The 27,453-nt window shown below is 53.1% G+C and overlaps 8 protein-coding genes across 8 annotated transcripts; 4 read left to right on the plus strand and 4 right to left on the minus strand.

The window, feature by feature from the left end:
- Positions 1 to 320: 320 nt before the first annotated feature.
- Positions 321 to 3,583, plus strand: J4E90_010714 (uncharacterized protein; the record flags this gene model as incomplete). The annotated part of the gene is made up of 8 exons (XM_051440226.1): positions 321 to 387; positions 443 to 1,018; positions 1,704 to 1,849; positions 1,905 to 1,964; positions 2,020 to 2,170; positions 2,223 to 2,442; positions 2,498 to 2,851; positions 2,905 to 3,583. 8 exons carry the CDS (start codon positions 321 to 323, stop codon positions 3,581 to 3,583), a joined length of 2,253 nt encoding a protein of 750 aa, XP_051285870.1.
- Positions 3,584 to 4,543: 960 nt separating this feature from the next.
- J4E90_010715 (uncharacterized protein) lies at positions 4,544 to 6,280 on the plus strand (the record flags this gene model as incomplete). The annotated part of the gene is made up of 1 exon (XM_051440227.1): positions 4,544 to 6,280. One exon carries the CDS (start codon positions 4,544 to 4,546, stop codon positions 6,278 to 6,280), a length of 1,737 nt encoding a protein of 578 aa, XP_051285871.1.
- Positions 6,281 to 7,289: 1,009 nt separating this feature from the next.
- J4E90_010716 (uncharacterized protein) lies at positions 7,290 to 7,936 on the minus strand (the record flags this gene model as incomplete). The annotated part of the gene is made up of 2 exons (XM_051440228.1): positions 7,290 to 7,760; positions 7,817 to 7,936. 2 exons carry the CDS (start codon positions 7,934 to 7,936, stop codon positions 7,290 to 7,292), a joined length of 591 nt encoding a protein of 196 aa, XP_051285872.1.
- A 1,398-nt stretch (positions 7,937 to 9,334) lies between these two features.
- J4E90_010717 (Type I Iterative PKS) lies at positions 9,335 to 16,639 on the plus strand (the record flags this gene model as incomplete). The annotated part of the gene is made up of 3 exons (XM_051440229.1): positions 9,335 to 10,351; positions 10,403 to 15,255; positions 15,307 to 16,639. 3 exons carry the CDS (start codon positions 9,335 to 9,337, stop codon positions 16,637 to 16,639), a joined length of 7,203 nt encoding a protein of 2,400 aa, XP_051285873.1.
- Positions 16,640 to 17,324: 685 nt separating this feature from the next.
- Positions 17,325 to 18,208, minus strand: J4E90_010718 (putative secondary metabolism biosynthetic enzyme; the record flags this gene model as incomplete). The annotated part of the gene is made up of 4 exons (XM_051440230.1): positions 17,325 to 17,399; positions 17,451 to 17,550; positions 17,607 to 18,114; positions 18,169 to 18,208. 4 exons carry the CDS (start codon positions 18,206 to 18,208, stop codon positions 17,325 to 17,327), a joined length of 723 nt encoding a protein of 240 aa, XP_051285874.1.
- A 547-nt stretch (positions 18,209 to 18,755) lies between these two features.
- J4E90_010719 (uncharacterized protein) lies at positions 18,756 to 20,426 on the plus strand (the record flags this gene model as incomplete). Its single annotated transcript, XM_051440231.1, has 2 exons — positions 18,756 to 19,465; positions 19,517 to 20,426. 2 exons carry the CDS (start codon positions 18,756 to 18,758, stop codon positions 20,424 to 20,426), a joined length of 1,620 nt encoding a protein of 539 aa, XP_051285875.1.
- Positions 20,427 to 21,297: 871 nt separating this feature from the next.
- J4E90_010720 (uncharacterized protein) lies at positions 21,298 to 21,652 on the minus strand (the record flags this gene model as incomplete). Its single annotated transcript, XM_051440232.1, has 2 exons — positions 21,298 to 21,576; positions 21,641 to 21,652. The coding sequence occupies 2 exons, from the start codon at positions 21,650 to 21,652 to the stop codon at positions 21,298 to 21,300; spliced, it is 291 nt and encodes a 96-aa protein (XP_051285876.1).
- A 3,520-nt stretch (positions 21,653 to 25,172) lies between these two features.
- J4E90_010721 (uncharacterized protein) lies at positions 25,173 to 26,560 on the minus strand (the record flags this gene model as incomplete). The annotated part of the gene is made up of 2 exons (XM_051440233.1): positions 25,173 to 26,109; positions 26,193 to 26,560. 2 exons carry the CDS (start codon positions 26,558 to 26,560, stop codon positions 25,173 to 25,175), a joined length of 1,305 nt encoding a protein of 434 aa, XP_051285877.1.
- Positions 26,561 to 27,453: the final 893 nt, after the last annotated feature.

Below are 27,453 nucleotides of genomic sequence, written 5' to 3' on the forward strand. Positions count from 1 at the left end.
ACCATAGGTAGGTGGACTAGATAGCTTACACTAAGAGTACAAGCCACTTATCGCGGTCAGCCTTACATGGCGCATCACGCCATGGAAAGGAGCGAGCTGCTAATGCGTTTCGGGGCCAAAAAGGCATAAAAAAGGCACAAGCAGCGGATGGCCCCACCACCTCATGCAAGGATAAATCGAACACCTGGAGGCTACATCAAGATAAAAACGCGCAAATTAGGTGACCCAAGATCAACGTAGGCTCCTGGGTATTCGTACTTTCCCTTGACGGAGGTGTCACTGCTGGATCTCCAATAGCACTGCCAGCCATATAGCCAATCATGCCAGTGCGTGTACTCTGTCTTCACGGGCAAGGAGTGAACTCAGCCGTCTTCCAGAAGCAGACACGTAAGTAATACCAAGATCAGCCAGCGTAGTATATGAAGATTTGACCAACCAATAGAGAGCCTACGCGAGATGCTGCCTGCAGATTACGATTTCCGTTTCTTCGACGGCAAATACGAATGCGAACCGGCTGAGGAAGTGCGCGATTACTACCAGCCCCCGTATCTTACTTGGTACAACACTCCGACCGTGGAGAAAGTCAAGGACGCGCATGAGCAAATCCGACAGATCATCGAGAGCCACGGCCCCTTTGATGCAGTCATGGGCTTCAGCCAGGGCGCTGCTGTAGCAGCCTCTCTACTGTTGCATGAGGAGCTAGAATCCAAGCCACTCTCCTTCAAAGCCGCAATCTTCATCGGCTCGCCCATACCATTTGCCAAAACTACGCAAGTGGGCATTGATGCGCGCTCTTACTTTGGCGTCCCCAACACGCTTCCAAATGCGCACGCTCGCCCGAGCCGCATACCACCCCACTTGCTGACGGACCCTGCGTATTTGCGCAATCCCGCGCAGCTGGAGCGGGTTTCGTGCGATAACGTGCAATATCAGATGTTTCACCCCACGGCTGACGAGGTGCGCATCGCGTTGCCGACGGGACATGTCATGGGTATGCAGGATAAATGGTTGTGCCACAGTAAGGATTTGGTTGGGCTGTGTCAGGAGGATTGCAGGGTGGTATTGCAGCACCACGGTGGGCATGAGGTACCTAGGGCTTACACGGAAGAGATTTGTGATGTTGTGGAGACGGTGTTCGGGGCACTGCTGAAAAAGGTCACGTGAGATGGAATTATCAGAATATATCTAATGAAAAAAAGTGGGTCTATCAATGGCTTACCTTGCATGATGATTACGAAGGAGCTCACTTTCATTGGCTATGGTCTGGGGCATGGGCGTTAATAAGAACGAGCTCCTTCGTGCAGCGGCCCGTGACACGCGCCGGGACGTCCTGCACGCTAGGGTGGATCTTGAGAAATCCCGTCCCGGAGAGATTCTGACATGCACGGTAATAACGCCACACGAGGCAAGGTAAGCAGGACTGACAAAACAAAGAAACAGACATGACTGCGGGACTCGCGATTACCCAACGCGACATGGCTGACAAATGTTGCACGTTTGTGCTCAGTCGCCTCAGATGTGATGGAGCGCTGGCGACGGACGGCGACGGGCCCTCACCGACGCCTCTCAGCTCATTCACTTGCCTGTATTGCAGCACTCGCTTTCGCACCCACGTAATACCAAACTTTGACTATCCCATTCTTCACTTCTCCCGACATCCGACTTCCATTCCGAGATGGCTTCTACTGAACGTCCTCTGGTAGCGGATGAGCACGACAAACCAGAAACCACCACCAGTCTCACTCAACATGGCTCTACCGAGGATGATCAAGCAAAGCCTGAACCCGGCTATCAAAGTGGGCTGCCGTTTTTTCTGGTCGTCTTCGCCTTGCTGTTGAGCATGTTCTTGGTGAGTGGGCTGGACTTCCGCAACACCACATGCAGGCTAACCAATTATACCCTAGATCGCCCTTGATATGACAATCATCGCGACTGCAATCCCAAGTATCACGGATGATTTCCATGTTAGTCTTCAAGTACTGGCAGCATTGATGTGCCCCAAACTGATACCCTCCATAGTCGGCCCCAGATGTCGGCTGGTACGCTGCTGCGTTCTTCATCACATTGGCCATATTCCAATCAGCATGGGGTAAAGCATACAAGCACTTCAATATTAAGATTACCTTCGTGGTAGCAGTCTTCCTGTTCGAGGTTGGCAGCTTGATCTGCGGTACGTTCACTTTGCCCAATTTTGGTGGATGCATCGACTAATCGGACCCTAGGCGTTTCGCAAAACAGTCTTACGTTCATCGTCGGCCGAGCCATCGCTGGACTTGGTGGAGCTGGCGTTACTGGTGGCGTGTATACCGCCATGGCCTACATTGTGCAGCCTGCGCAAGTTCCAACATACATTGGCCTCATCGGCGCCGTGTTTAGTGTCGCCAGCGTTGCTGGCCCCCCACTTGGCGGTGCGCTCACTGGCGAGGTGAGCTGGCGATGGGTGTGAGTGCGGTATCTCATGCTGTTTTTCTGTCTCTCGCTAATATCCACATTCTAGATTCTACATCAATCTGCCAATAGGCGGCTTCGCCCTGTTGATCATCTTCATCTACTTCCACTTGCCTGCCACAGTCAAGCCAGTACCTATCGGCCGAAAAGAACTCATCTTGGTCATGGATATCCCCGGTATCGTCCTCGGCATGGGTGCGCTTGTCAGCTTCACGCTTGCTATGCAATGGGGTGGTACCCTGAAGCCTTGGTCTTCTCCAGATGTTATAGGTACCCTCGTAGGCAGTGCTATCATGACTGCCCTCTTTGCCGTCCTGCAGTGGCGAGCGGGCGAGAACGCCTCCCTCGTTACCCGGATAATGACGCAGCGAACAGTCGCAGCACTGTCGGCATTCATCTTCTTGTTCGTATCTCACCGCCAAGATGTTGTTCTGATCGCTAACGAAGTATTCGCAGTCTGAACTCGACCAACTTCCTCCTGGTATACAATCTCCCACAATACTTTCAGGTTATCAACGACCTCTCTGCCACAGAAAGTGGTATCAGAAACCTTGCACTCATTCTCTCAACTTCAGCTTTCGTCCTCGCAAGTGGCTTCATCCTCGGCCGGGTCGGCTACTACCACATCTTCCTCATCAGTGGTTCTGCTCTACTCACAGTCGGGGCCGGCCTCGTATACACGCTCGACCTTGACTCCACAGTCGCGGAAGTAGTGGGGTTCCAGATTCTGGTTGGTATGGGTATCGGCTTAGCCATCCAGGCTCCCGTCATTGTCGCACAGGCCTTCTCGGCCCCTGAAGATATACCAGTAGTCACGTCGATAGTCATGTTCTTCCAGCTAGTGGCGGGAGCGATATGTGTATCGGCCTCGCAGACACTTCTCAACAACCGACTGATCTCAGCACTGGCGGACCTCGCGCCCAACATTTCATCCGAGCAAGTCTTCGCGGTCGGTGCGACGGAGATTCGTGATGCCTTTCAGGGAGCCGATCTCGTCGCTGTGCTCAAGTCCTACATGGTCGGTCTTAAAGATTCTTGGCTCTTTGCGACTGTTTTGGCTGCGATCACGTTTCTCCTGGCTTTTTCGGGAGAATGGAAGAGTGTGAAGGGCGCAAAGCCTGCGGCTGTTGCATGATATTCGCGTGTGTACTTTATCTGAGATTTACTCTTCATAACACCTCTTGTAATACTTTTAGAACATTCCAGCAGAATGGAATTACTCCTTACATCAAAATACCGGAAACCGTCCTTCGGAATGAGCCTTCTTTGTCCACATTCCGCGTGATTGCTTATTTTGGGGCGCCCTTGTGTTGCACTGAACGCCATGTGTGGGGGACTTGACTGTACCCCCACTCACCTAACGACAGCATTACGCGAGACAGCTTTAACGCGCTACAATACCGACAGCACTGGAAAGATACCGTTTCTTTGAGAGCCTGGTCAGGCGCCATGGCCGACCGATTAGCCAGGCATCAGACCCTCTCTAGGTGAGCATACTGGCCCATCCTTAACTCAGCCGGGCGTCGCTTCAGGTTTGGCTCCCAGGACTACTGTGGATACGAGATGTACCAGCTCGTCTCTGTTGTAGTTAGATTGGCCCGATGGAATATCAGCACGGGAAGAACGTGCATGGAATGAGCCCCGGTTCCAACGGCCCAGCTGTTGTGTCAGCGAGCCTCAGCCGCGATACCGGTAAGCATTTGGCAGCCACCATTTGAGTCACCGAAGCCATGATCCAGATAATCAGGGTTGCCCTCGCCGCGGCATACAATCAGCTTACGAGGCCAGAGCTAACTGTGGGTCGGGCGTTCAGCAAGGTCTGCAGTTGGTGGCGCAGGTCTTCAAGCCACGACTGAGCGGTTTCCGAAGAGGCAACTTTCACGTTCAAACAACTGCCGAGGCGAGTCTGAAGAGAGGCTAGAGATGTTTATCATACGAATATAAATGTCGAAAGAGGCTCCCATGATCAGTCAAATCAACTGCGTCGAACAGTCTCTTCAACTCGGCTTCCTTCGCTGGATGAGTGAAGAACTACCTCATTTTACATCATTCTCTCTGAATAGCTTATCATTCACCCCACTTTCCTAAGAGAGTCATGATGCCCCAACGAGCATTGGTAGCACTTGCTACAGCGCTGCTTTCGGCTGCCACCATTTCCGCCGACCAATATGCTAACAATACCGACTGCCGCGTCCTACCAGGAGATGCTGCTTGGCCTGTCAAATCGCAATGGGACAAACTCAACGTGACGATTGAGGGCAGACTCATTGCATCCGTACCACTAGGCGCAGCTTGCCACGACCCAACCTACGACGAGGAGAAGTGCAACTATCTGCGCGAGAACTGGCAGCTACCAGTCACCTACGAAGACGATCCCACCACACCAATGAGCTATTGGTTCCAGAACTCAACATGTGATCCATGGACTGATCGTTCAACGCCCTGTGAGCTGGGCCATCTGGCTGTCTATGCAATCAACGTTAGCCAGCCAGCTGATGTTTCGGCCGGACTTGCTTTTGCACATGAGCATAAGATCAGAGTCAGTATCAAGAACACTGGCCATGACTTCAACGGAAAGTCGGTTGGTCAGGGATCTCTGGGTATCTGGACTCACAATCTCAACTCCATTCAACCAATCCACAACTACAGCCAGCCCTGGCACAAGGGTCCAGCTATGAAGCTCGGTGCGGGCGTCAGAGGCTATGAGGCATACAAGGGTGCTCACGATGCTGGCCTTCGGGTCGTCGGTGGCGACTGTGCCACTGTTGGCATCGCAGGAGGCTTTCTCCAGGGTGGTGGCCACTCGCCTCTCTCTGGCGTTTACGGAATGGCTTCTGACAATGTGCTTGAATGGGAGGTAGTCCTTGCGAATGGTACATTCGTGAAAGCTACACCTGAACACAACGAGGACCTTTACTGGGCACTTGCTGGAGCTGGCCCATCTACCTTTGGCGTCGTCACCGCGGTCACACTACGTGCATTCCCTGACGGACCCGTCGGCGGCGCATCGATCATTTTTGATCGCAGCCAGATGAGCAACGACACCTTCTGGGAAGCATTCACCTACTTCCAGAAAGCACTCCCCGGACTCAATGCTGGTGGAGCGCAATCATCCTTCGCTACCCTACCGCTGCAATTCTATCTGCAAGCCGTCACACGGCCCGACTACACCAAAGACCAGATGCGTGACTTGCTGTCAGAGTTCACCACAAACCTTGACTCTCTCCATATCGACTACAACCTCACTATCACTTCCACGCCTACTTACCTGGACCATTTCGTAACATACTTCGGCCCCGCACCATGGGGCCCTTACGTCATCGGTGAGCTCATGACAGGCCGTCTCATTCCCCTTGAAGTTAGTCAAGCCGACCCAGCCGCGATCATCGCTGCGTATCGCGAAATCACCGATACTACGCAGATCATCATCGGCTCTACCGCCCAAGACGTTTCCATCACGCCGCTCCGCAAGCCCGTCGCACCCAATTCTGTGATGCCCAGCTGGCGCACAACAGTCAATACATTGCTCATCCAGAGCTACTTCAACTCGTCGATTTCCTGGAACGAGAAGCAGCATTTGCAGGACCAGCTTGTCGGCTTTGCGCAAAAGCGCATTGATGATCTCGTGCCGGAGGATACGGGGACTCATTTGAATGAAGCAAACTTTTCGCCGCTGATTGACTGGAAGACGCAGTTCTATGGCACTAACTATCCGAGGTTGTTGGATATTAAGCGTCGGTTGGATCCGGAGAATGTCTTTTGGGCTGTCACCGCTGTCGGTTCTGATGCGTTTGAGGTGGCTGCTGATGGTCGACTCTGCGTTGCCCATTAGGGATAGATGAGTACGTCGTTTAGTCAACTTTGTATCCGTGGTTTGCACTGTGCTGCAGTAGGCAATCCTTGACTTGAGTGGTTGTATTAGAACGGTTGTGTTAGATACTAGAGGGGTCACATTAGAGCGGTCGTACCTAGGTATTAGAGTGGCTTTATTAGAATTCATTCGGTACGTTTGATGATGTTCATCGAAGTAACTTGCCCTAGCTACTACATGCATGAGTGAAGAGATATTGGTATCTTCCAGGCTGCGAGATCACGGGAAGAACCCCTACGATCACTTTCTTCACTGTCCAAAGCATTCCAACGCCATGTCATGTCTACAATCTTTCGCGTCATTGATAAAGTGTACATATGGTATCTAAAACTCTCTTTTCAACTCTCAGTGGTGGTTCTGAGCCATCCTAGGCGACGTAGGTGTGTGTCAACAGTATCAGGAACTACGTACATAGTCGTGGGTTGCTCCGGCTCGCGTAGGTACTGGTCACGAACTCGATCTCAGTGACTAGTCGTAGTAGAAATTGATAAGAGATGAGCGTAATGGAAGCGTTGTAATGAGTGGTTTATATATTGTTGATACGAAAGTCAAACTATCTATACGCATCCAAGGACGTGCGAATACTCGTCGATTTGTCACAACTAAGCTGCGATAATCTTCTTTACGAAATCCGCCTGCAAATTTGACAGCATGGGAAAGTCTTCCCCACTCAACACATCCAAATGCCCCTTGCCAGGAGCGATATGCAACACCTTCGGCTCCGGGAACGTCGCATGAAGCGCAATCTGCGCCTCGGGGGGCGAGATCTGATCCAGCTCCGGCACTACCATCAACACAGGTGTACGGTCCAGGTATCTCATGATACCTTGTGGTTGCCATAGCTTTATTTTGTAGTACGATTGGAACGTTGTGTGATTTTCGTGTCGCGGGGCGCCACGCGTTTTGGCGTTGACCATACTACAAACACCGGTCAGTTATACATTGTCGCTTATCAGACTCGTTGGACTTACTAGTCAAACTCCTCCTTGTCTGCTCCCAACCCCATCCCAGCGGGGTTCTTGCCCTCAGCCGTCAACACTGGGACATATAGAGGTTTGTTCCCTGTGAGCTGCGACTCCCGGTCTTGTTGGACTTTGGCAAGCACTTTGGGAAACTTGGATGCTTCGTATTCGAGGTTCAAGAGCGGGCAGATAGCGATGCAGAAGCGAATGCGTGGGTCCAGAGCTGTAGCGGACAGTGCAATGACACCGCTGAACGACATACCCCAGATACCAATCCTTGAAGGATCGACGTTTGGAAGACTCTTGACGAAAGTGACTGCGTCGGAGTAGTCGGATACTTGTCTCGCTGGATCGATGTCGTTGCGCGGCAACCCATCGCTCAGGCCGAGCGTTCGCGGGTCATAGATCAGTGCTGTGATGCCGTTCTTCTGGAACTGCTCGGCTACATCTGGTACAAACATCTCTTTGACGCAATTGAACTGTCATCGTCAGCTTTTGGTCTGATCATTTCTTTGAGCCGTCGAGAAGAGCATACACCCGGTGTTATAATGACCGCAGGTCCCTTTCCGGACGACACTGCAGCATTGTACAGGTCGCCACGCAAAGTTAGACCATCAATGGTCTTGAACTCAACTTCCTGGATGTCGATTGCCATGATGCTGTCTGATTATGTAAGGATGCTGGAGGAGTTCAACAACGTTGCCACGGATTCGGAAGATGCTTCTTATCTCAAGTTGTGGTTGAGAATATCAAGTTCCAAGGTTCTCAGAAATACGCTCACTGAATGCGTTTCGTGTACCACCGACTACTAACATGGATTTGATACCCACAACCATAATTCATCACCCAGAGAGTATACCTACGAGTCAGACATTGCGGAAGTGTGCACTACGGGGAAGTCAGCATCAAACGCTACACGAACGCAGGGTCAGAGCCTTGCGCAAAGCTACTACATGACGCTGGGTCACGAACATATGCAAAGTAATCGAAAACCACAGCCAAGTTCAGCTGAGTACATATCGTTGCGTACCGAACTATGCCAGGGTTCTAAAGATGGCGCCATGTGCTGACCGCATAATCTCCGTCCAGCCATTTGCCGACACACCAATCGCAACCGATTTGGAAGAAACGTTGCAGATGTATGCCAAATGTCCACTTTGTCCACAAGCCCTAATCTCACATCAGCTTCATAGATTAATCGTGGTTCACCCCGACGTCTTTCGGTAACGTACGTCTTGCTGACTGCATGTCAGCAGTTCCGATAGTCCCAGCGACCAAATTCTTGCGTGAATGATACTGCCTATCATCAGAGGAGATGATTGGATGGAGTTTCGGAACCCGAGCCACCAATGCCAGCCGCGAGCAGTTGGTGAGGCTGATCCTTGGTGGCTTTGTCAACCCCACGAACTAACCCCACAGATCTAACCAAATTCAGAAGCGACTGCCGAAGTCAGGGTAGCACAACGACCCTAGGAGAGTAGCAAGAGGCTCGCATTTTTTGCGTTATCTCTCAGGTGACATATTACTATGTTTCCACCTACCTCAACAACTGCGAGGCTGACTCTGCAGACGCAAGAGTGCAAACACTGTCTACGGTTGAATCAGGTGGTGTCATGAACGTCTAATGTCAGGCTCATGATACGCAACGTCAGAGATTACGGTGCGCAAGAACGAGGTGTTGTGCAAGCTGGTAGAGACAGACAGGCCTCAGCGATACAATGATACAAGCGCGAGTAGACCAATCGCAGTGACTACGTTATCGTCACAGTGCACTTTGCAAGATCCCAGCGAAGCCCTTTCTTTATCAGGAAGTTTGCACTTTTTCGACTGCGTTGTCAAATTCTTCCTAGCACTTCTGCGCATACTACACTTTAGAGAGCCTGTGGACTAGGACGAAACTATTCGGACGACATAGAGAAGAAATAGAGTGAGCTTGAGACTTACAATTCATAGCTATAGCTTCGTGCTAACACTTTCAGCTCTCCTTACCATACTAGACCAGATTTCTTCCGTCTTCACTATTGCAAACCTTTGATCACTTCCTACCTCAACCATGGTTATCAACGACTCAGGCCATGAGGACTACGGTCTCAACCAACGAGTTTCGGCAGCTTCTACTGCCCCGAAACCCCGTAGGTACACACAAGAACCTATCGCTGTTGTTGGCATGGGGTGTCGTCTTCCTGGGGACAGCAATTCCCCACACGCACTATGGGACTTCCTGGAGCGCGGTGGCATCGCAGACAATACACCACCACAAAGTCGATTTCGCCTCGATACACACCACGACGGATCCAAGAAGCCGAAGACCATGAGATCGCCTGGTGGGATGTTCCTCGAGAACATCGATCCAAAGAAATTCGATGCCGCCTTCTTCAGCACGGGCAAGCTTGATGCTATTGCCATGGACCCGCAGCAGCGCCAACTTCTGGAGGTCGTCTACGAGTGTCTCGAGAATGCCGGAATTCCTCTTGAAAAGCTTGATGGCGAAGCAATCGGTTGCTTCGTCGGCTCTTATGGGGTTGACTACGCCGATATGCAGGCAAGAGACCCTGATGATCGAGCTCCATCTGTCACCATCGGTGTTGGTCGTGCCATTCTCAGCAACCGCATCAGCCACTTCTTGAACATCCATGGACCAAGTATGACGATTGACACAGCCTGCTCGGGAAGTCTTGTCGGCGTCGATGTGGCATGCCGATACCTTTCGAGTGGCGAGATCGATGGTGCTCTTGTTGCAGGTGCCAACCTCTACTTCAACCCGGAACACAACATGGACAGCGGACCAATGAAGGGAGCGTCCTCGCTCTCAGGTCGCTGTCACACCTTCGACAAGAAAGCCGACGGCTACATCAAAGGCGAAGCTATCAACTGCGTGATGCTGAAGCGTCTTTGCGATGCGGAGCGAGATGGCGATCCGATCCGAGCGATCATACGTGGTACCTCTACCAACAGTGATGGGAAAACTCCCGGTATCGCAAGCCCCAGTTCTGAGGCTCAAGCGAAGGCCACAAGGGCGGCTTATGCCAACGCCGGGATTTCTGACCTGTCAGCCACCGGCTACATTGAGGTATGTTGTCTACTTCTCTTTACAGCACAGCATTGAGCTAACGCCACCTAGATGCATGGTACCGGAACACAAGCGGGCGACCCACAAGAAGTCAAGGGTGTTGCATCAGTCTTCTCTTCCTCGAGACCTGAGAACGCACCTCTGATAATGGGATCAATCAAGAGTAACGTCGGTCACTCAGAGCCAGCAGCCGGTATCTCAGGACTCATGAAAGCCATCATGTCTGTTGAGAAAGGGAAGATTCCAGGCAACCCTACCTTCATCGACCCCAACCCAAACATCGACTTTGAGGGCTCAAGAGTCCGCGCAACGCGATACACCATACCCTGGCCTGCTCAAAGTGGTCCCAGACGTGCGAGCGTCAACTCTTTCGGGTACGGCGGGTCGAATGCTCATGTCATCATTGACCAAGTGCCCGAAGAGAAGAAGAACTTTGTGTCTTCGGTCAGTGACGGCTTTGGGGATCTCCTGGCAGATGACGTTGCGGTTTCCAGACCACACATTTTGCTCTTCTCTGCAAACGACGAAACCTCGATCAAAGCTTACACTGCTTCGTTGCGCAAACATCTTTTGGATCCAAGGACAAATGTAGACCTACCTGACCTTGCTTACACGCTCTCAGAGCGACGTTCTCAACACTTCCATCGAGGGTACATCGTTGCGAAAGACCTATCACTGGATTCCAACGCCATCGCCTACGGAAAGAAGAACTCAGATGCTCCCAGAATCGGGTTGATTTTCACTGGACAAGGCGCCCAATGGTCGCAGATGGGCAAAGCGCTGCTACAGAACTTCGCAGAAGCGCGCGTGGTTATCGAGCGACTCGACAAGGTTCTCCAAAGTCTGGTACATCCGCCTGAATGGTCTCTCCTCAAGGAGCTTACCGAAGTCCGGAGTCCGGAGAAACTGCGCGATCCCGAGTTCTCACAGCCACTCGTCACAGCCCTACAGATAGCTATCGTCACTGTCTTCCGCAACTGGAGTATCCATGCTGAAGCAGTGGTGGGTCATTCTTCAGGAGAGATCGCTGCCGCATATGCAGCTGGACTCTTGACGGAAGACAATGCGATCAAGGCCGCCTACTATCGTGGATATGCATCGAAGGCGACCCGGGACTTGCAAACCGCCAGAATGGGCATGATGGCTGTTGGCATCGGAGCGGAAGATGTCCAGCCCTACATCGCGAAGGCTAGACTAGCAAATCCGGGATCGAAAGCCGTTACAATCGCCTGTTACAACAGCCCAAACAGTGTCACTCTATCTGGAACCGTTGACAGTCTGGATGCTGTGCGCGTGGAGCTAGTTGCGGACCAGCACTTCGCTCGCATGCTTCAGGTCGACATGGCGTACCACTCAGCCTTCATGGGAGCCGCAGGGGAAGAATACGTCAAATGTCTCGAAGCCGAATCGTTTCGTACAACCGGTACTCACTCCAAAACGAAGATGTTTTCGTCTGTTGATGGTGACCTGGTCAACCGTCCAGTGGATATCGCGTACTGGAAGCACAACATGGTGCAACCAGTAATGTTCGAACAAGCTCTCGACCACATGCTCTTTGGTGGAGAATCAGTCAACTTTCTTATTGAGGTTGGGCCGTCTGGCGCATTGGCTGGACCCACCGCACAGGTCAAGAAAGCGCTACCTGGCGGCGGCTCGAAAGTGCAATATTGCTCCGCCTTGACCCGTGGCAAGGATGCAGAAAACGCCATCTTTGACGTAGCCGGGAGGCTATTTATCGCTGGCTACAACGTGGAGTTTACCAAGGTCAACTGCATTCCTGCGCGGTGCAAAGTCGTAACTGACTTGCCCAATTACTCCTGGAACCACAGCACCGACTACTGGTACGAGAACGAAGCCAGTCAGGAATGGAGAGACCGGAAGTTCCCTCATCACGACCTCTTGGGATCCAAGGTACTCGGAACAGCCTGGCAAGCGCCTGCATGGAAGAAATCCCTTAGGCTTGAAGATCTTCCTTGGTTGAAGGACCATCGCCTTGGCCCCGATGTCGTCTTTCCTGGAGCCGGCTACATGTGCATGGCTATCGAAGCTATGATGCAAACGGATGCAGTCCTGCGATCCCAGACCGGCGCAGTCCTGAAGCACAAACAGCAAGTCCGTCTGCGCAACGTCTCTTTCGACAAGGCCCTCGTCCTGGAAGAAGGGAAGGATACCAAGATCATGCTGACGCTTGCACCTTTCGCCAGTCTGAAAGACTCCTGGTATTTCTGGGTGGTGAGGTCTCTCGTTGCAGGCTCTTGGGTGGACCACTGCAAAGGCCAGGTCCGCATGGAGAAAAACACGGACATGCCCGCGTCTGGAAGCGACATCACTCCACTGCAACATGCTACCCCAGCAGCTCTTTGGTACAAGTCCATGTCTGATGTGGGCTACAACTTCGGCAAGGCCTTCCAGAAACTTCAGTCCGTCGAAGCAACATCCGGATCAAGACAATGCAGATCTCAAGTCGACTTCAGCTTCCCAGAATCCGATTTTACGCAGTCAGCGTATCCTATCCATCCTGCAGTATTCGATGGCTGCATGCAATCCTGCGCCCCGGGGCTCTGGCGCGGCATCAAGAGTAGCGTCAACGCGGTGCTGGTGCCCGCCATCATCGATGATGTCGTCGTCAAGACAGACACCAATCTGCGTGAAACCGCGATCTCGGTATCGAAGACTGTATTTTCCGGGCCTGGTCGCAAAGATCTGGCCAAGAACCATTCGTCCAGTGCGAAGGTCTACGATCCCTCCACGGGCGGCCTCGTGTTCAAGTTGACCGGCCTTCACTACCACATGCTCGATTTCCAGGATAATCCATACGCTGCTCACTCGTACAGCAGATTGGTCTGGGGCCCAGATCTTACGCTGAGCCCACAGGCCTGCGGGTCGATCAAGGCCGCGGGTTGGCAACAAGTTCGAGAGATCGCGGATCTGATCGCGCACAAGAAGGCTAATGCAAAGGTAGTCGAAGCTTCACTGATTCCCGGAGAATCGGCTAGCGTTTGGCTCGAGGGGTTGTCTTCCGCCTCCAAAGTTCGAAACGCTTTCAAAAGCTACACCTTCTTGACTCACGACGCCCCTGCAATCATCGACACTCAAAGCAAGTACCAACAAGTGCCTAGAACTTCGTTTCAGCTGTTGGACTTGGGCAAGCCTCTTGAAAAAGAGCCCAACGAGTCGCTGCGAGATACTGACCTCGTTGTCCTGCGTCTGCCTCCAGGCGCACAAGAGACTATCGAAGTGATCATGGGTAACGTCCAAAAGATTCTCGAGACCAACGGACACATCCTGGTACTCGAGCAGCGTTGTCCATGGAACCCGGACGTGGACGAGAGCCTGGCTGGTGGGTCTGCGACGAATGGCTTTTTGCGCGATAGTGCGAAGCTTTTCGACTCCCGTGGCTTCAGGGTAGTGCATACGGTGGACTGCGGCGACTCTGCATCTCTGTCCCATGCATACCTGGCCGTCCGATCTTACGACCAAAGCGAACCGACCACCTTGCCTCTCGATGTTGTACACTTGAACGACCCTGGGCAGGTCTGCGACGCGATTACGAAAGACCTTTCAGATCGTAGTTGGGACGTCAAGCACGTTCGCCTTGAAGATCTCGATGAACGTCTTCGCAAAGACGCGACCGTCTTGGTAATCTCAGAGCTTGAGACGCCGCAGCTGCCGACTCTGTCGCCTGCGCAATGGGTCGCTGTCCAGCAACTCCTGCAGATGAGGAACAAGATTCTTTGGGTCAGCAAGTCGGCACAGTGGAAAGTCACGAACCCTGATGGCGCTATGATTCACGGCCTTTGCAGGAGTGTTCGCACCGAAGACCCGTCCATGAAGCTTACAACTCTCGATATCGAAGACGCGACCAACGAACACGCAGTGCCGTCCATTGACCTACTACTAAGGGAAGTGCAGAAAGCGTCGTCCATCAAAGGCTTTGAGGGCGAGTACGTGGAACGCGATGGCGTTCTTCACGTCAGCCGCATCCTTGGCGATGACGACATCAATGCAGCCGAGCAGGCGAAGGCGTCTGGCGCCCTTCCCGTTGATCTGCGACTTCACGAAGCTCCAACAACGGTCCGTTTGATCGCCGAGCGCGTGGGACAGATAGATTCGCTTCACTACGTCGAGGTTGACTCGGAGGAGCTGCCCTTGGCCAACAACAAGGTCGAAGTAGATCTCTTCGCCTCCGCGCTCAACTTCAAAGATGTCGCCGTCACCATGGGCATTGTGCCTGAGAACAACCATCTGCTGGGCCTCGAGGGCGCAGGAGTGATTCGGCGTGTTGGCGCGAAGCTCAACACACCCTTCCATGTTGGTCAGCGCGTGCTGGTGTTTGAGAAGGGCACATTCGCCAATCGTATCATTGCCACTACTGAGCGTACGATTGCCATACCTGAGTGGCTCTCGTACGAAGACGCTGCGACACTGCCGTCTGTGTACTTGACGGCACTGTACAGTCTGTTCGACCTAGCGAATCTCAAGCATGGAGATCGCGTACTGATCCATTCGGCTACGGGAGGCTTGGGTATAGCAGCCATCCAAATATGCCAGGCGGTTGGAGCCACGGTATACGCCACGGTAGGACAAGAAGCCAAGAAACAGTTCCTGCGGGATACCTTTTCGATACCTGAAGAACACATTTACAACTCCCGAACCATCGACTTCGAGGCCCAGCTCATGGATAGCACTGATGGATATGGAGTCGACATCGTCCTCAACTCTCTCACCGGAGACTTGCTCGACGCATCTTGGCGCTGCATCGCCGAAGGCGGCACCATGGTGGAGTTGGGCAAAAAGGATCACATCGATCGCAATACACTCTCCATGGAGCCCTTCGCCCGGAACGCATCGTATCGCTGCTTCGATATGTCGCATAAGCATGTTTCAGATGAGGTTATTGCAGTGTAAGTACTCACTTTCTGTCGCTGAGACGACGGCCGACTAATCTTCTCTAGACTCATGCGCAAGATGATGCACATGATAGTGACGCGTGGAGTCAAACCAATCTCTCCTGTTGAACTCTTCCCATACAATGACATCCCTTCGGCCCTCCGTTTCTTACGAAGCGCCAATCACATTGGCAAGATCATCATCTCGAACAAAGGCCTCGCCGATGCGGATCCCGTTGTGCCAGTGCGTCCTGCTCCGCGGACGCTTCAGCTCCGCGGCGATCTATCGTACCTCATTGTAGGTGGACTTAAGGGCCTCTGCGGGTCGATGGCAGTCGACATGGCTCGACACGGTGCTCGCAACGTCGTCATCATCGGCAGGAGTGGCTACGACGATTCCAGGTCTCAAGCAGTGCTGAAAGATCTTGCCGCTGAAGGCTGCCACGTGGACCTGGTACGCGGCGACGTAGCCAAAGTGGAAGACGTTCGCAACGCATTCAAGAGCGCCACGATGCCTGTCGGAGGAATTGTTCAAGGCGCCATGGTGCTTCACGACAAGCCCTTCGAGACCATGACACACGAGGAGTACCATGGGGCGATTACATCGAAAGTTGCCGGGACTTGGAACCTGCACAACGTCGCCCTGGAAATGAGTCTCAACCTGGAGTTCTTCACGATGTTGTCTTCCATCTCCGGTCTCATCGGACAGCCTGCACAAGCCAACTATGCAGCCGCCAACGTCTTTCTGGACAGCTTCGCATACTACAGAAGAGGTCTGAGACTGAAGGGTAACTCGGTCGACCTCGGCGCGATTGAAGACGTGGGATACATGGCTGAGCACTCCAACCTCATCACTGCGCTCGATACTTCAGCGTGGACGCCCATCAACGAGGCGCTCTTCCACAAGATCGTGCGGTTCAGCATCATGCAGCAAGAAGACACTCCAGTCAATCCCTCTTCTTGCGCGCAGCTTATCACGTCCATCGCCGTCCCGCAAGCCCCGTCGTCGCGTTTGTTGACCGATGCGCGCTTTTCATCCCTGCTGTTCGGCAGCTCGGCCGGAAGCAGCACCTCTGAGGCGTCTGGGGCGAACAAGGAAATCCAGGCGCTCTTGATGACTGTGAAGACTGGTGCTGAGATGCATGTTGCGTTGCCGCTGGCTGTCGATGTTGCGAACAAGCAATTCATGTTGACGCTGCGCGTCGACGAGCCTCTTGAGCCCGCAAAGCCATTGTCGGCATATGGATTGGACTCGCTTGCAGCTGTTGAGTTCAGGAACTGGTGTCGCGTTCAGCTTGGCGCCGACTTGACGACTCTGGAAGTCACCAGTGCGCCGAGCTTGTTGAGTTTGGCGGAGAAGATTGTCGTGAAGATTCAGGTAGCGAACGTGGCGAAGTAGAGGGCATATCGGAGGAGGTTGGTTGTCATAGTGCGATGCTGGGAGAGAGAGGACAATATAGCTTTATCATTCAACGAATCTCAGGTGTATCTTCGTGCGATAAATCGAGAACTATGGTTGTGTTGCATTGAAGCCGAGGCTCAAACCACCGTTACCGAATATCTCCCCCCCAATGTACAAAATCAAAGTACCCTCGCGAAAAGACCCCTTGGGCTCGAGCGCGAAAGACAGAGAAGCCGAGGCTCACACTCGACACGTGACGTCATGAATCAAGCTCCTGATCTTCAGCCTAAGTGAACCTAGTGTCGCATCAGAGGCGGCCTATGCCAAGAACTCCAACACTTCGGCCCCGCTCGCCTTGCGTCTCACGATGACAACCTCAACACCACTCGTTGCATTCGTACTTCTTCCCCGACTACTTGGACTCTTTGTCGTACACGTCTCCAACCTCAACCTCAGAGTTGTTTCACAGCAAGCTTTCACGATCGCAACGTGTTAAAGAACCTCAAACTAACCGGTGTCTGCAACTTTCCTCACAGCGCGTCAGGTGCAAATGATTTATCTCGATATGCCAACTACAATACTGATCTGCAATCTGCAAGTCCAATTCCACATCGCACAGTCTGATATGCCCATTCTCATATCGTCCAGACATGATCCTCCCTCCACCATCAAATATCCCGTCTCACCAAGGGTAGCGGCGGTCAATGGTCTCGTTGAAGAATTGCTCAGAATGCTCCTTCTTGGTGGCATTGTCGACCTAGAGCCCCGTTAACGACAGACACCGTTGTAAAGAAGTTATCAAACTCACAATGTGCGCAGTGTTCTTGCTGCTGTCCTCGAGAGTGAGCGGTGCCTTCTCCAGACCGAAAGCGCGTGCGCCCATGTTGCCCATGTCTGTTTGGACGAGGCTATTCACACGACATGTCAACTTCGGCATCACACAACAAGCTTGGGGATATCTTACCCAGGATGAATGCACAGCGTTATCAGCCACGCGTTTTCCATACCCATCTTGCGGACCATGACGTTGGCGAGCGCCTTGGAGCCGGTATAGCTGATATTGGGGTAGGGAAACTCAGGCATGTTGTTGATACTGCCGCCAGCAGCGCTGATGAAGGCGAAGCGGGCCGAGTCTGACTTCTTGAGCAAGGGCAGGGTCGCCTTGTACAGTATCATGACAGAGATGGCATTGACCTGGAGGGCGTTTTCGAACTCCTCGAGTGGCACATCGGCGACCGTGTTGAGCGGCGCAATACCAGCAGCTGAGATGACGACGTCGATCTTGTCGATGCCCTTCACGGCCTCGTATGGGTCTGTCTTGGACGCCGAGTCAATCTTGACGATGAGGACTTTGGTGTTCTCGCCTTTGGAAACACTGAGCAGGGCTTGAGCACCGGCAGGATCGCGCACGGCAGCGATGAGGGTGTTGTTTGGCTGTGCGACATAATGGTCGAACATACCGCGGCCGATGCCTGCATATCCAGTCAAATCAGTTTAGCAGTCCCAAGTAGGTCAAAGGCACGTACCGCGGTTAGCTCCCGTGATGAGATACGTCTTTCCAGGCATGTTGTCGGAGGTGCAGCGGGTATGGTGAGAATGGTATGTAGGTTGCAGTTAGATGCAGTCGGTTATAGCGCGAGCCGGCCAATATCATGGTTCAGCTCCATGGCTGTTACTCCCTGAGTTGAGCAGCCACGTGACACTGCACGGTCACCTGCAGCCTTGTCTAGCAGGAAGGCACCGAGCTGTCATTTCTAAGCAGCGTGCACGAGCGTGGCACAGCTTGATGTTTACATTTATGATTATTTTGATGGCTCCTAATTGGCTGTAGCGCCGTCACCCGCGACCCATCACACTAATGCAAGGTCAGCATCCTGTAAGATTGCGGTCCGTGTATTACATTCTTGTGTTCGTGCTCGTCTCATGATGATCCGACTGCAATGACTTTGCGTGGTCATCTTCACCTACTCAGCAACCACCAAACGCAGTGAATCTGCCAGGCATGCTTCAAGTCAGCACTCTGCAGCTTCAGGTACACGTTCGTACAGCTCGAAAGCTTTGATACAATATGTCTACGCAAACGGGCTGCGGTTGAGAACCTCAGAATCCTGTCATGAATCAACTCTTCCACAACCTTGTGTCCTCGACCTACGGGCGGATCGGACTTGTGTCTAGCGTGTTCCTCACGCTATACGTACTTTACGTCTCCATCTATCGTCTCTACTTCCACCCTCTGCGGAGCGTTCCAGGTCCTAGGCTTGCTGCGTTGACGCAATGGGTCGAAACGTACTATGAGTGCTTCAAGGCGCCTGGTGGTCAATTCATGTGGGAATACCAGAAATGGCATGAGAAATACGGTATGTCTACATGGTCTAGGAAGCAAATACTTTTTGCTCACCGCTTCGTTGCAGGGCCTATCGTGCGTGTTAGTCCAAACGAAGTACACATCCAAGATCCCACCTTCTACGATACCCTGTATGCGCACTCTCGCCACTCGGACAAGCTCAAGCATCTCGAGCACCGCTTCAACAATGAGATGTCCTCATTTGCTACTGCTGAGCACAGTCTTCATCGTCTGCGTCGTAGCGCGCTCAACCCCTTCTTCTCTAAACGTAAGATTACTCAGTACTCGCCTCACGTCCAGAGTCATATGGATCGTCTCTGCAATCGCATCGATTCCGAATTCGTCCCCAACGGGAAGACGATGAACCTGAATAATATGTGGGGCGCCTTCACCTCGGATATCGTCGTCGGATACTGTCTCGAGAAGCCGTATGACTTCATCCTGAACCCAGACTTTCGCGCCCAATTCTCTGACGCCATGTATGCCACCTTGAGTCAAATCACACAAGCAGGATGACTAACACGCTCCAGGGTTGATCTCCTCGACCCTGTTCACTTCATCACGCAATTCCCATGGATGATCAGATCCCTGAAGCTGCTCCCAGACTGGCTCGTCGTGCTGCTCTCGCCTCCAATGCGCTCCGTCTTGACCTTCAACAAAGAAATGGAGACGCAAATCCAGCACGCCAAAGCCGTACACGCCTCTGGAGAGAAGACGATGGCCATCCCATCTCTTTTCACAGCTCTCCTCGAGTCCGATCTCCCGCCTAGCGAACTCTCCACCAAACGCCTGCAGCACGAAGCCATCTCCGTCATCGGCGCGGGCATCGAAACAACAATGTACACGCTGTCGACATGCTCGTACCACCTACTCGCCAATCCTGTGACGCTGGCCAAGTTGTGCGCTGAACTCGACGCAGCGATTCCAGATCCAAACCACATCCCGCACCTTGACGCATTGATGCAGTTGCCGTACTTGACTGGCGTGGTCAACGAAGCCCTGCGATTCGGCTACGGCACTCCTCAGCGCATCCCTCGCCTCTCACCAACACCCATGGTCTACCACACCCCCGAAGTAGACTACCAGCTCCCTGTGGGCACTATCGTGAGCATGGACCATTACACCGCCTCTCATGATCCAAGTATTTTCCCCGACCCTTTCGCGTTCATACCGGAGCGTTGGGCAAACGATGCAAAGGCGCCAGATGGAAAGGCGCTAACAAAATACCTGATTGCGTTTGGACGTGGAACAAGAAGCTGTGTGGGCATGCAGCTTGCATACGCGGATTTGTACATTGGCATTGCGAGTTTCTTTCGCCGGTTTGAGTGCGCGCTGTTTGAGACTGGGCGCGATGCTGTTGACCTGTACCTTGATAGCTTTGTTCCGCGCGCGAAGCCGGGGACGCAGGGAGTGAGGATTGTTGTTCAGAGGAAGCGATAGCGTTCTATTGTTGTTGCGCCGCGGGGGCAGCTGGGCCCGGCACAGGCCCGGGGGCCGACGATGCCCGAGGCTGTGCACGCTGGACGCTACATCGTAGGCTGCAGCCTTCTTCGACGCGCTGAATGCCACACAGCCCGTAACTCATCTTTCTGTGACGATAATTTGGATTCTCACGAACGCGACAGTGCTATAGATACTGCTACCATGCCTGCTCCAACCCCACCTCCTCTTCCACCTGCCCCAAAGCCCGCCTCAAAGGCCATGAACCTGAAAGTATCTGCGCCACCATCTCAATCAAAGCATGATCGCACTACGAATGCCCTATTACCACCTGACCAACCCTTTAGTCCATGCTACATGTTCCTGTATGGCTCACTCATGGACCCGGAAGTCCTACAAGCGGTCCTGAGCCTCCCAGAACTCCCTGTCACACGGCCTGCAACGATTTCCGGCTTCAAAGTCAAAATGTGGAGTATATATCCAGCGCTCGTACTTGGTGATGGTGATGAGAAAGTGTCAGGCGTGGTGTGGAAAGTAGAGAAGGAAGACCACTTCAAGCGTTTGCAGGAGTACGAGACCAATGCTTACATCTGGACTTGGTGCGAGGCGACTTTGGATGACGACAAAACAGTGCTTGAGAAGTGTCGCACATTCTGTTGGGCTGGTGATCCGGACAGTAAGGAGCTTGAAGATGGGTGTTTTGATCTAGCGCGGTATCAGAGGGTTCTCAAGCCGTCCGTTGTTAGACGGCGGCCCGCTGAGTCCTGAGTGTGGTCAAGGTCACGCCTGGAAAGAACTTTGGAATGTACCTGAGCGAGACACAGAGAGAGTACGATACGCGCGTGCACCGTGCAGCCTAGATATTGGAAGACTACGGGTGTTTGTCACCCATATCTGCCTTACTGTATCGCACGACCTTTCGACTCATCTTCGAACGCAGATAGCGCGCACTCCTTGAGTTTTCTACGTACAAACTGACCTCCACGATCGCCACGCCATCCGCGACCTCGACAACCTCGACGACCTCCGCGACCTCTGCTGTGTTGACGATCTGCATTCGCTTCTGATAACCCCGTTCGTTCGCATCTCGGGTCGTAGCTTGGAGACAGGAAGCGAATGCTTGACTCTCTTCGAGATGCTTCGAGCTGGACTAGAAACTCCTATCTACGTACTGTCAGTCTTGTGTTTGGGCACCCGGAGGTTTGTCAATCTACCTCTCGACTCATGATGGTATGCAGACGCCATGTCTTCGAGCATAATGGTCGTATGTGGCGACCACGTGTGCGAACGCTGGTGCTGAAGCAAGATGTCCTGTCTCTCTATCTGTACATCTCGAGAGGGCGTGTGCGTTGGAAGGAGAGTGCTCATCCCTACACGACATTAGGGTACTGATGGGTATCGTAAGAGCGGACATGTACCTACCGCGGTTCGGTCGACTTCGGCGTCGTACGTCAAGTTTGTAGAGAACCCAAAGAGTTGGCGGGCATGCGACAAAGAGGGCGATAATAGCAACAACGCTCTGGGTGTCGAGTGCCATGATTTCCAGGATCGGTATTTGGATATCGAAACGATAAACCGCTCGCTGTCGATGAATGCTTTACTGCAGCAGCAGCTTGATCATGAGTATGGCAACGAGCGAGGACTTCATATATACTATGTACTATCTGCTTTCTTCAACGACGGTTCTGGCAACGGCCAATCCATCCCAAATTCCATGTTGACACAGACGTTCACGAGAAGCTCGAAGACATCCACTTGGGCGCTGATTTGCACGTCTCTCTTGATGTCTCAACGATCCGCACATCGTCGCTTGCGTTGCAGCAAGATTTTGGGATGGGCCTACCATATTCGCGGGATCAACAGAGATTCTGGTAGCGACGAATCATTTCTGCGAAGGCGCAAAAACCCTGGTAAATACGGGGTCGAGGCACTGCAATTCCTGCATGGGAGATTTCGGAACTGGCCTATCAGATCGACGGCATCGAGTCGCTTGGCGACGTCGTAATCTAGCCGACCCGGTCGGGGCTGTGTAAGACCAGCAGCCTGGCCGTTAGGCGTCATCAGAGATTGTGGCATGCTCCAATCACCAGGAACTAGGAACTGCAGATGTGCAGCCCTTGCAGCTGGGTTGCGGTATAAGGCCTTGGTTGATCAACGATTTCGGAAGTGGCTAATCAAGGCCTACACCGGCCGCCTTGCTTCCTTTCGCAAACGCCTTTGCGCTGTCTACCTTGCGAGGATCTCGAGATCTGATCTTAATACCCGCCTTGATGTCACACTACTAGATGCGTCTCAAAAGCGCAGCGACACGACGCCTCTGACATCTCTCCACCTAGCCTCTGGTTTGGCATGTGTCTTTCACTGTCTGCGCAAACCACAGCTCCACCCATTACGACGAGACATCTCGCAATCCCATTCTTCAGCGTGTAACAACTGTTGCACGTTGATCAATCTGACGGAAAATGACCAAAAGATCTGCTAAAGAAGTGGCCGAATGGGAGAGGCAAAGACCTGCCATTGATAAGCTATACGTTGATGAAGGCAAGTCGCTACCTGAGGTGATACGTCTCATGACCAGGGGCGGCTTCAAGAGAAGGTGAGTAAGGCCATACGCACGTACATAAAGATGTACCTTGCTGATCCATACAAAGCAAGTCACAATATGAAAGATCTCTGGCTCTATGGGGTGTTCGAAAATACGTGAAAGGGCATGAATATGATCATATCTTCAAGTGCTTGGAAAAGCATGAGGGCGTCGCCAACGTCACAGTTCGTAAGATCGCGATCTCAGAGAAAAGATTAGCAAAGGCGAAATACAGGAGACGTCAGACGACGATTGATCGGTTAGAATCTCGTAAGTACACAGCGCCCTCGGTTGCCGCGCTTCGCTGAGAGGACAAACAGAATTTCGTCCTGCACACCAGCCCCAAACTCGCAGAGACATCGTCATTTCTACACCACTGCCGATTGGAAATAACGACCAACCCAATCCGAGTGAAGGACTAGAACATAGTCAAGGACTCGACGAAGAACCTCCTACGACTGGTGATGTTGTGGGCCCAAACCTGCAACTATCAGAGGGCTATCAAGTCTCGTCGCCAATGGCCGCAGAGTCTAGCACATACGGCCCAAGTAATACCACCATGCCACTACGACTTGCAGGCACGCCGTCCCCGGCGTCACACTCAATCCCAGACTCAGCACAACGCTCATATCCAGAGTGGTCAAATGAGTACATGCGTGCAGCCATCGCTGCCGTCTCCGGCAGTGAGGGTGAACTCCCAAGTACCATTCTCGTAAACGGAAGACGGTTTTTGCTTGGCAGTAAGCATCACAATAAGTGGCGCGGTAAGGATGGAGCAAATATGCTGGCACAGTTTAATAACAATGCCGAGCGCGCACTACGGAGGGCGCGAGCAGAAGGATTCCATTCCATACGAGATTTCCTCGACGAGTGGAGAAATCCAAACTCGACAAGAAAACTGCGATTGCTGGAATAGCACCGTGGAAACGATGCTGCGCGATGAGTTAGATTTCCCAAGTGAAGAGGCCGAGATCGAGTACCTGGAGGAAAGATGACGGGAATACAAGAACTGCGACAGACTCCACCGATGGAGAGTAAACGCAAGGAACCGCATGCAACCAGGGAACCGAGTCATCACGCCCAGCAAGGCATCCAAACTCCAACGAAACCGAACCCGGGACCCCACACAAACGCGACCTCTCTCCTAGCCATCGCTCGCCAACCATCCGCAGCATCAACATCAACACCCTCTTCATCCTCTCTCGTACCCTCAACGCCCAAGCCTCACGCCCCCTCCGACCTCAACGCGTTCACGCGTGAACAAACTCCCCTCAAATCTCCCTCCCCTATCACTCACACGTGGCCATCGGCCCTAATAAAGCTTGTTTCACGCCCAGACACACCTACACATTCGCTGTCCCAAAACGCGGGCAAGGATCTACATGTCACTTCCGTACTAGGATAAGGCTTGCTTTGTCTACTGTCCGAAACGAGCTGGACATGATCGACAGGTACGCCGACGTGGACTGAGCAACTCAACGTGTTGGAGATGGGTGGGTGATGTGGGATTTGCCGTGCTTACTTTACGGTGAAGAAGAGGTGAATGATGGGGAAAAGTTTTCCTGGTTTTCGGGGAGTTTGGCGATGATCACTTATCGTGCTGGTGGTGAGACCTTGTGGTTTCGCTGTGACGTCGGTGATTGCGCGGTGGTTGAGTACGGCCCCACATGTTGGAAGTGGAGAAGATTAGTATTGCGATCAGTGGTGTTGTGCTGCCGTGTACCGAATGAGCGGTGATACTTTTTGTGGTCGATGTATTGGAGTTCTGAGGGGTGCATATGTGTACGTCACTAGGCAAAGAAGCATGAGAAAAGACAATGTAACTTTGTTTCATGAAGCGCTCAAAGTAACGTCGATAGTTGCTATCGTAAACTGTGACAAAAAGGCGGTCTCCAAACCATGCCCTCGCATACATACGCCTTGGTAGATGAAATCGCCGCTATGGTATAGTGCCCTAAGAAGTGTAGAGAAGAAAATCCAGAAAGATCATGTTGCGCCTTGTCCTGAGGCTTCATGTCGCCGATGAAATCCTAGTTGATGCTCCTGCTAAACGCCCGTAAATCCCGTGGTGTCTATAACGCCGGGTATCCTGTTAAGATGTGCTCGTCGTGAAATCTAATATGTACATGGAAGGTGACATGCAATGTTGTGCTAAGGGATTCTCACGTCATCGCTTTTTGAGGCGGGTATGTGATCTCGTCTCGGTCTTTGCCTTCTTTAAGGCAGTTGCCTTGCCTCCCGACTTTTTCTTGCAGGAAATGCAGCCGTTCGGTATCGTCCTCGTCGAATGCGAAGGCTCCGTTCCAGAATCCGCAGTCGATGTTTGTGGTCTCGTTTCGGTATACGACCTGCGCTTGGGCTGCCAGGTCCACTGGCGGCAGGCTGTGTTCCTCGCCAAGTTTCTCTCCAATTGAATCAATCTCGCTTTTACCAGGCATGTGATGGAATAGCTCAGAGTTCAGTGTCCAGCACCGTAGTCCTGGGCTCGGGTATTTGCTTCGACTTCGAGGGTTGGCTTTCTGCCACTCCGGTGTGGGAGATGGCGTGTTCTCTCCCTTGTTGCAGGCGTGAAGAAGGGCGACGTCGAATGCGCGGGCGCCTGACTTCTTCAGTTTCGGCGGAGCGAGATCGTTGAGGAGACGTTCGGCGGCGCGGCGTGTGACGGCGTATCCGAAGGAGCATAGAGGGAACTTGGCTCGGTGCATGACGCGCGTTTTCTCGGGCATGCCCAAAAGGCGGAATAGGTCTTGTGTAAATGGGTGTAGGTTAATCCACGATGGAAGCGTAGGGTCTTGCCATAGGATGTGTGGCATAGCGCTCAGGTTGAAGGACTGGCGGTCGGTCTTTGGGCCGTCCTCGGTGACAATATCAAAGTAGTCACCGCAATGACCGAGATAGAGCAGATCCCAGGCATCTTGGTCGCCCCAGTATTGTGTGTGGTTGCTGGCGGCGTTGACGCCCGGGTGTTGAGCGCGTGGTGGAGGAAGGAGCTGGCGGGCAGCGCTTGCCGCAAGGGGTATCTGGACGCTGCGCAGGCGGATGTCCCAATCGACGTCGTCTTCGAGAATGAGAGCCGTCTCGAGGCCTGAATCTAGGAACCTAAATCATAGCGAATCAGCAGCTGCTCGATGTGGCTGTATGCATGCCAAGACGGGTGGCATGCCGGCGTCGATATAACTTACCAGCGCAGCGCGTTGTGGTGCCCTAACCACGCTAGTATCGATCCCTTCTGCGCCTTTTCCTGACCGTTGATGAAGCGCTGGACGTCGCCCTCAGTCCATTCTGGCTGGGTCGGGATGGTAAGGTCGATGTCGGTGACATTGGCAGCTTGGAGCAGCGGCTTGCGGCGCGAGGAGCCATCCTTGGACACGACTACGACGGCGCCGAAGCCTAGGGTTTTGTTGGAGGGTATCTTTGCAGGGCGCGACTCAATCGAGGACATCCATTGCAGGTATATGCGGTCAGTGTCTCTGCTGTGGTACCATATTCCGATGAGGACGAGGACGAAGAGCAGCAGCAGCGGCGTGGGCCGCTTCCTGGAGGCAAGCATGTCTAGCTAAGGTAATGGGCCAAAAGTTGTTGCTGTTGAAGGAGAGTTGCTAGACATGTCCGCGAAGTCGAGGAGGTGGGGGCACGCTATCGCAAGAACAAAGTAGGCATTAGGACGTTGTGTGGCAGGACCGAAGCAGATCGCGCTGGGCGAGGGCCATGTCTAAATGTCGCAGGTTGCGGCGGGAGCAATACGGGAGCATGCCGGGGTGTGGCACCGACATTGCGTCTTGTAACCACTGTATCAGGCTACCTTAGATTATCGCGCATGCACCCGGGATTGCCGTTATTTTACGCTCGCCCGGGTGGATATAGCTTGTAGAGGACGCGGCCGTCGCAGGCTGAGTGTGCGACGGCGCAGTTGAAACGGGCGACAGCACCCAGGCGCCTCCAAAAGTGGAAGTCATCCAAGATTGAAAGGCGCGTCTGACCTGCCACCTGTCCGGACGTGCTTGGGCCTTGCGGCTGACTTTTTGTTTTATGACATGCATACGTACCGTGTCCGCGTTGGCGGTCCCAACAACGGCGTCACGTGGTCGGCGTGCCGAGTCGATGTGAGCAAGGCGCGCCGCTGCGTACTCCGGGACACGCTATCATGCGCCTCACTCAACCACCGATTACGACGCCGACGCTTACAACATTGACTACGACGACCATTGATGACTACGACTAGACACGAGTAGACGACGAATTGAACGACGACACCCCGTGACCCTGCGCGACTTGTTTCTGCAGCACTACATTACCTATTCCAACCCCCAAGTCCGCTGCTTGCTAGTTTGTGTCATGCTGTGCGCCGCTGCACCCTGAAACTAGTCGTGCGCCGGCTGCTTGTCCTCCGCAGCCTCCCCTTCTCCAGGCCGCCCGTCCTCGATCTGCGCCGTCCACGGGGTG

The sequence above is a fragment of the Alternaria incomplexa genome, assembly GCF_024043165.1.
Source record: "Alternaria incomplexa strain BMP 0042 chromosome Unknown scaffold_26, whole genome shotgun sequence".
Taxonomy (NCBI): domain Eukaryota; kingdom Fungi; phylum Ascomycota; class Dothideomycetes; order Pleosporales; family Pleosporaceae; genus Alternaria; species Alternaria incomplexa.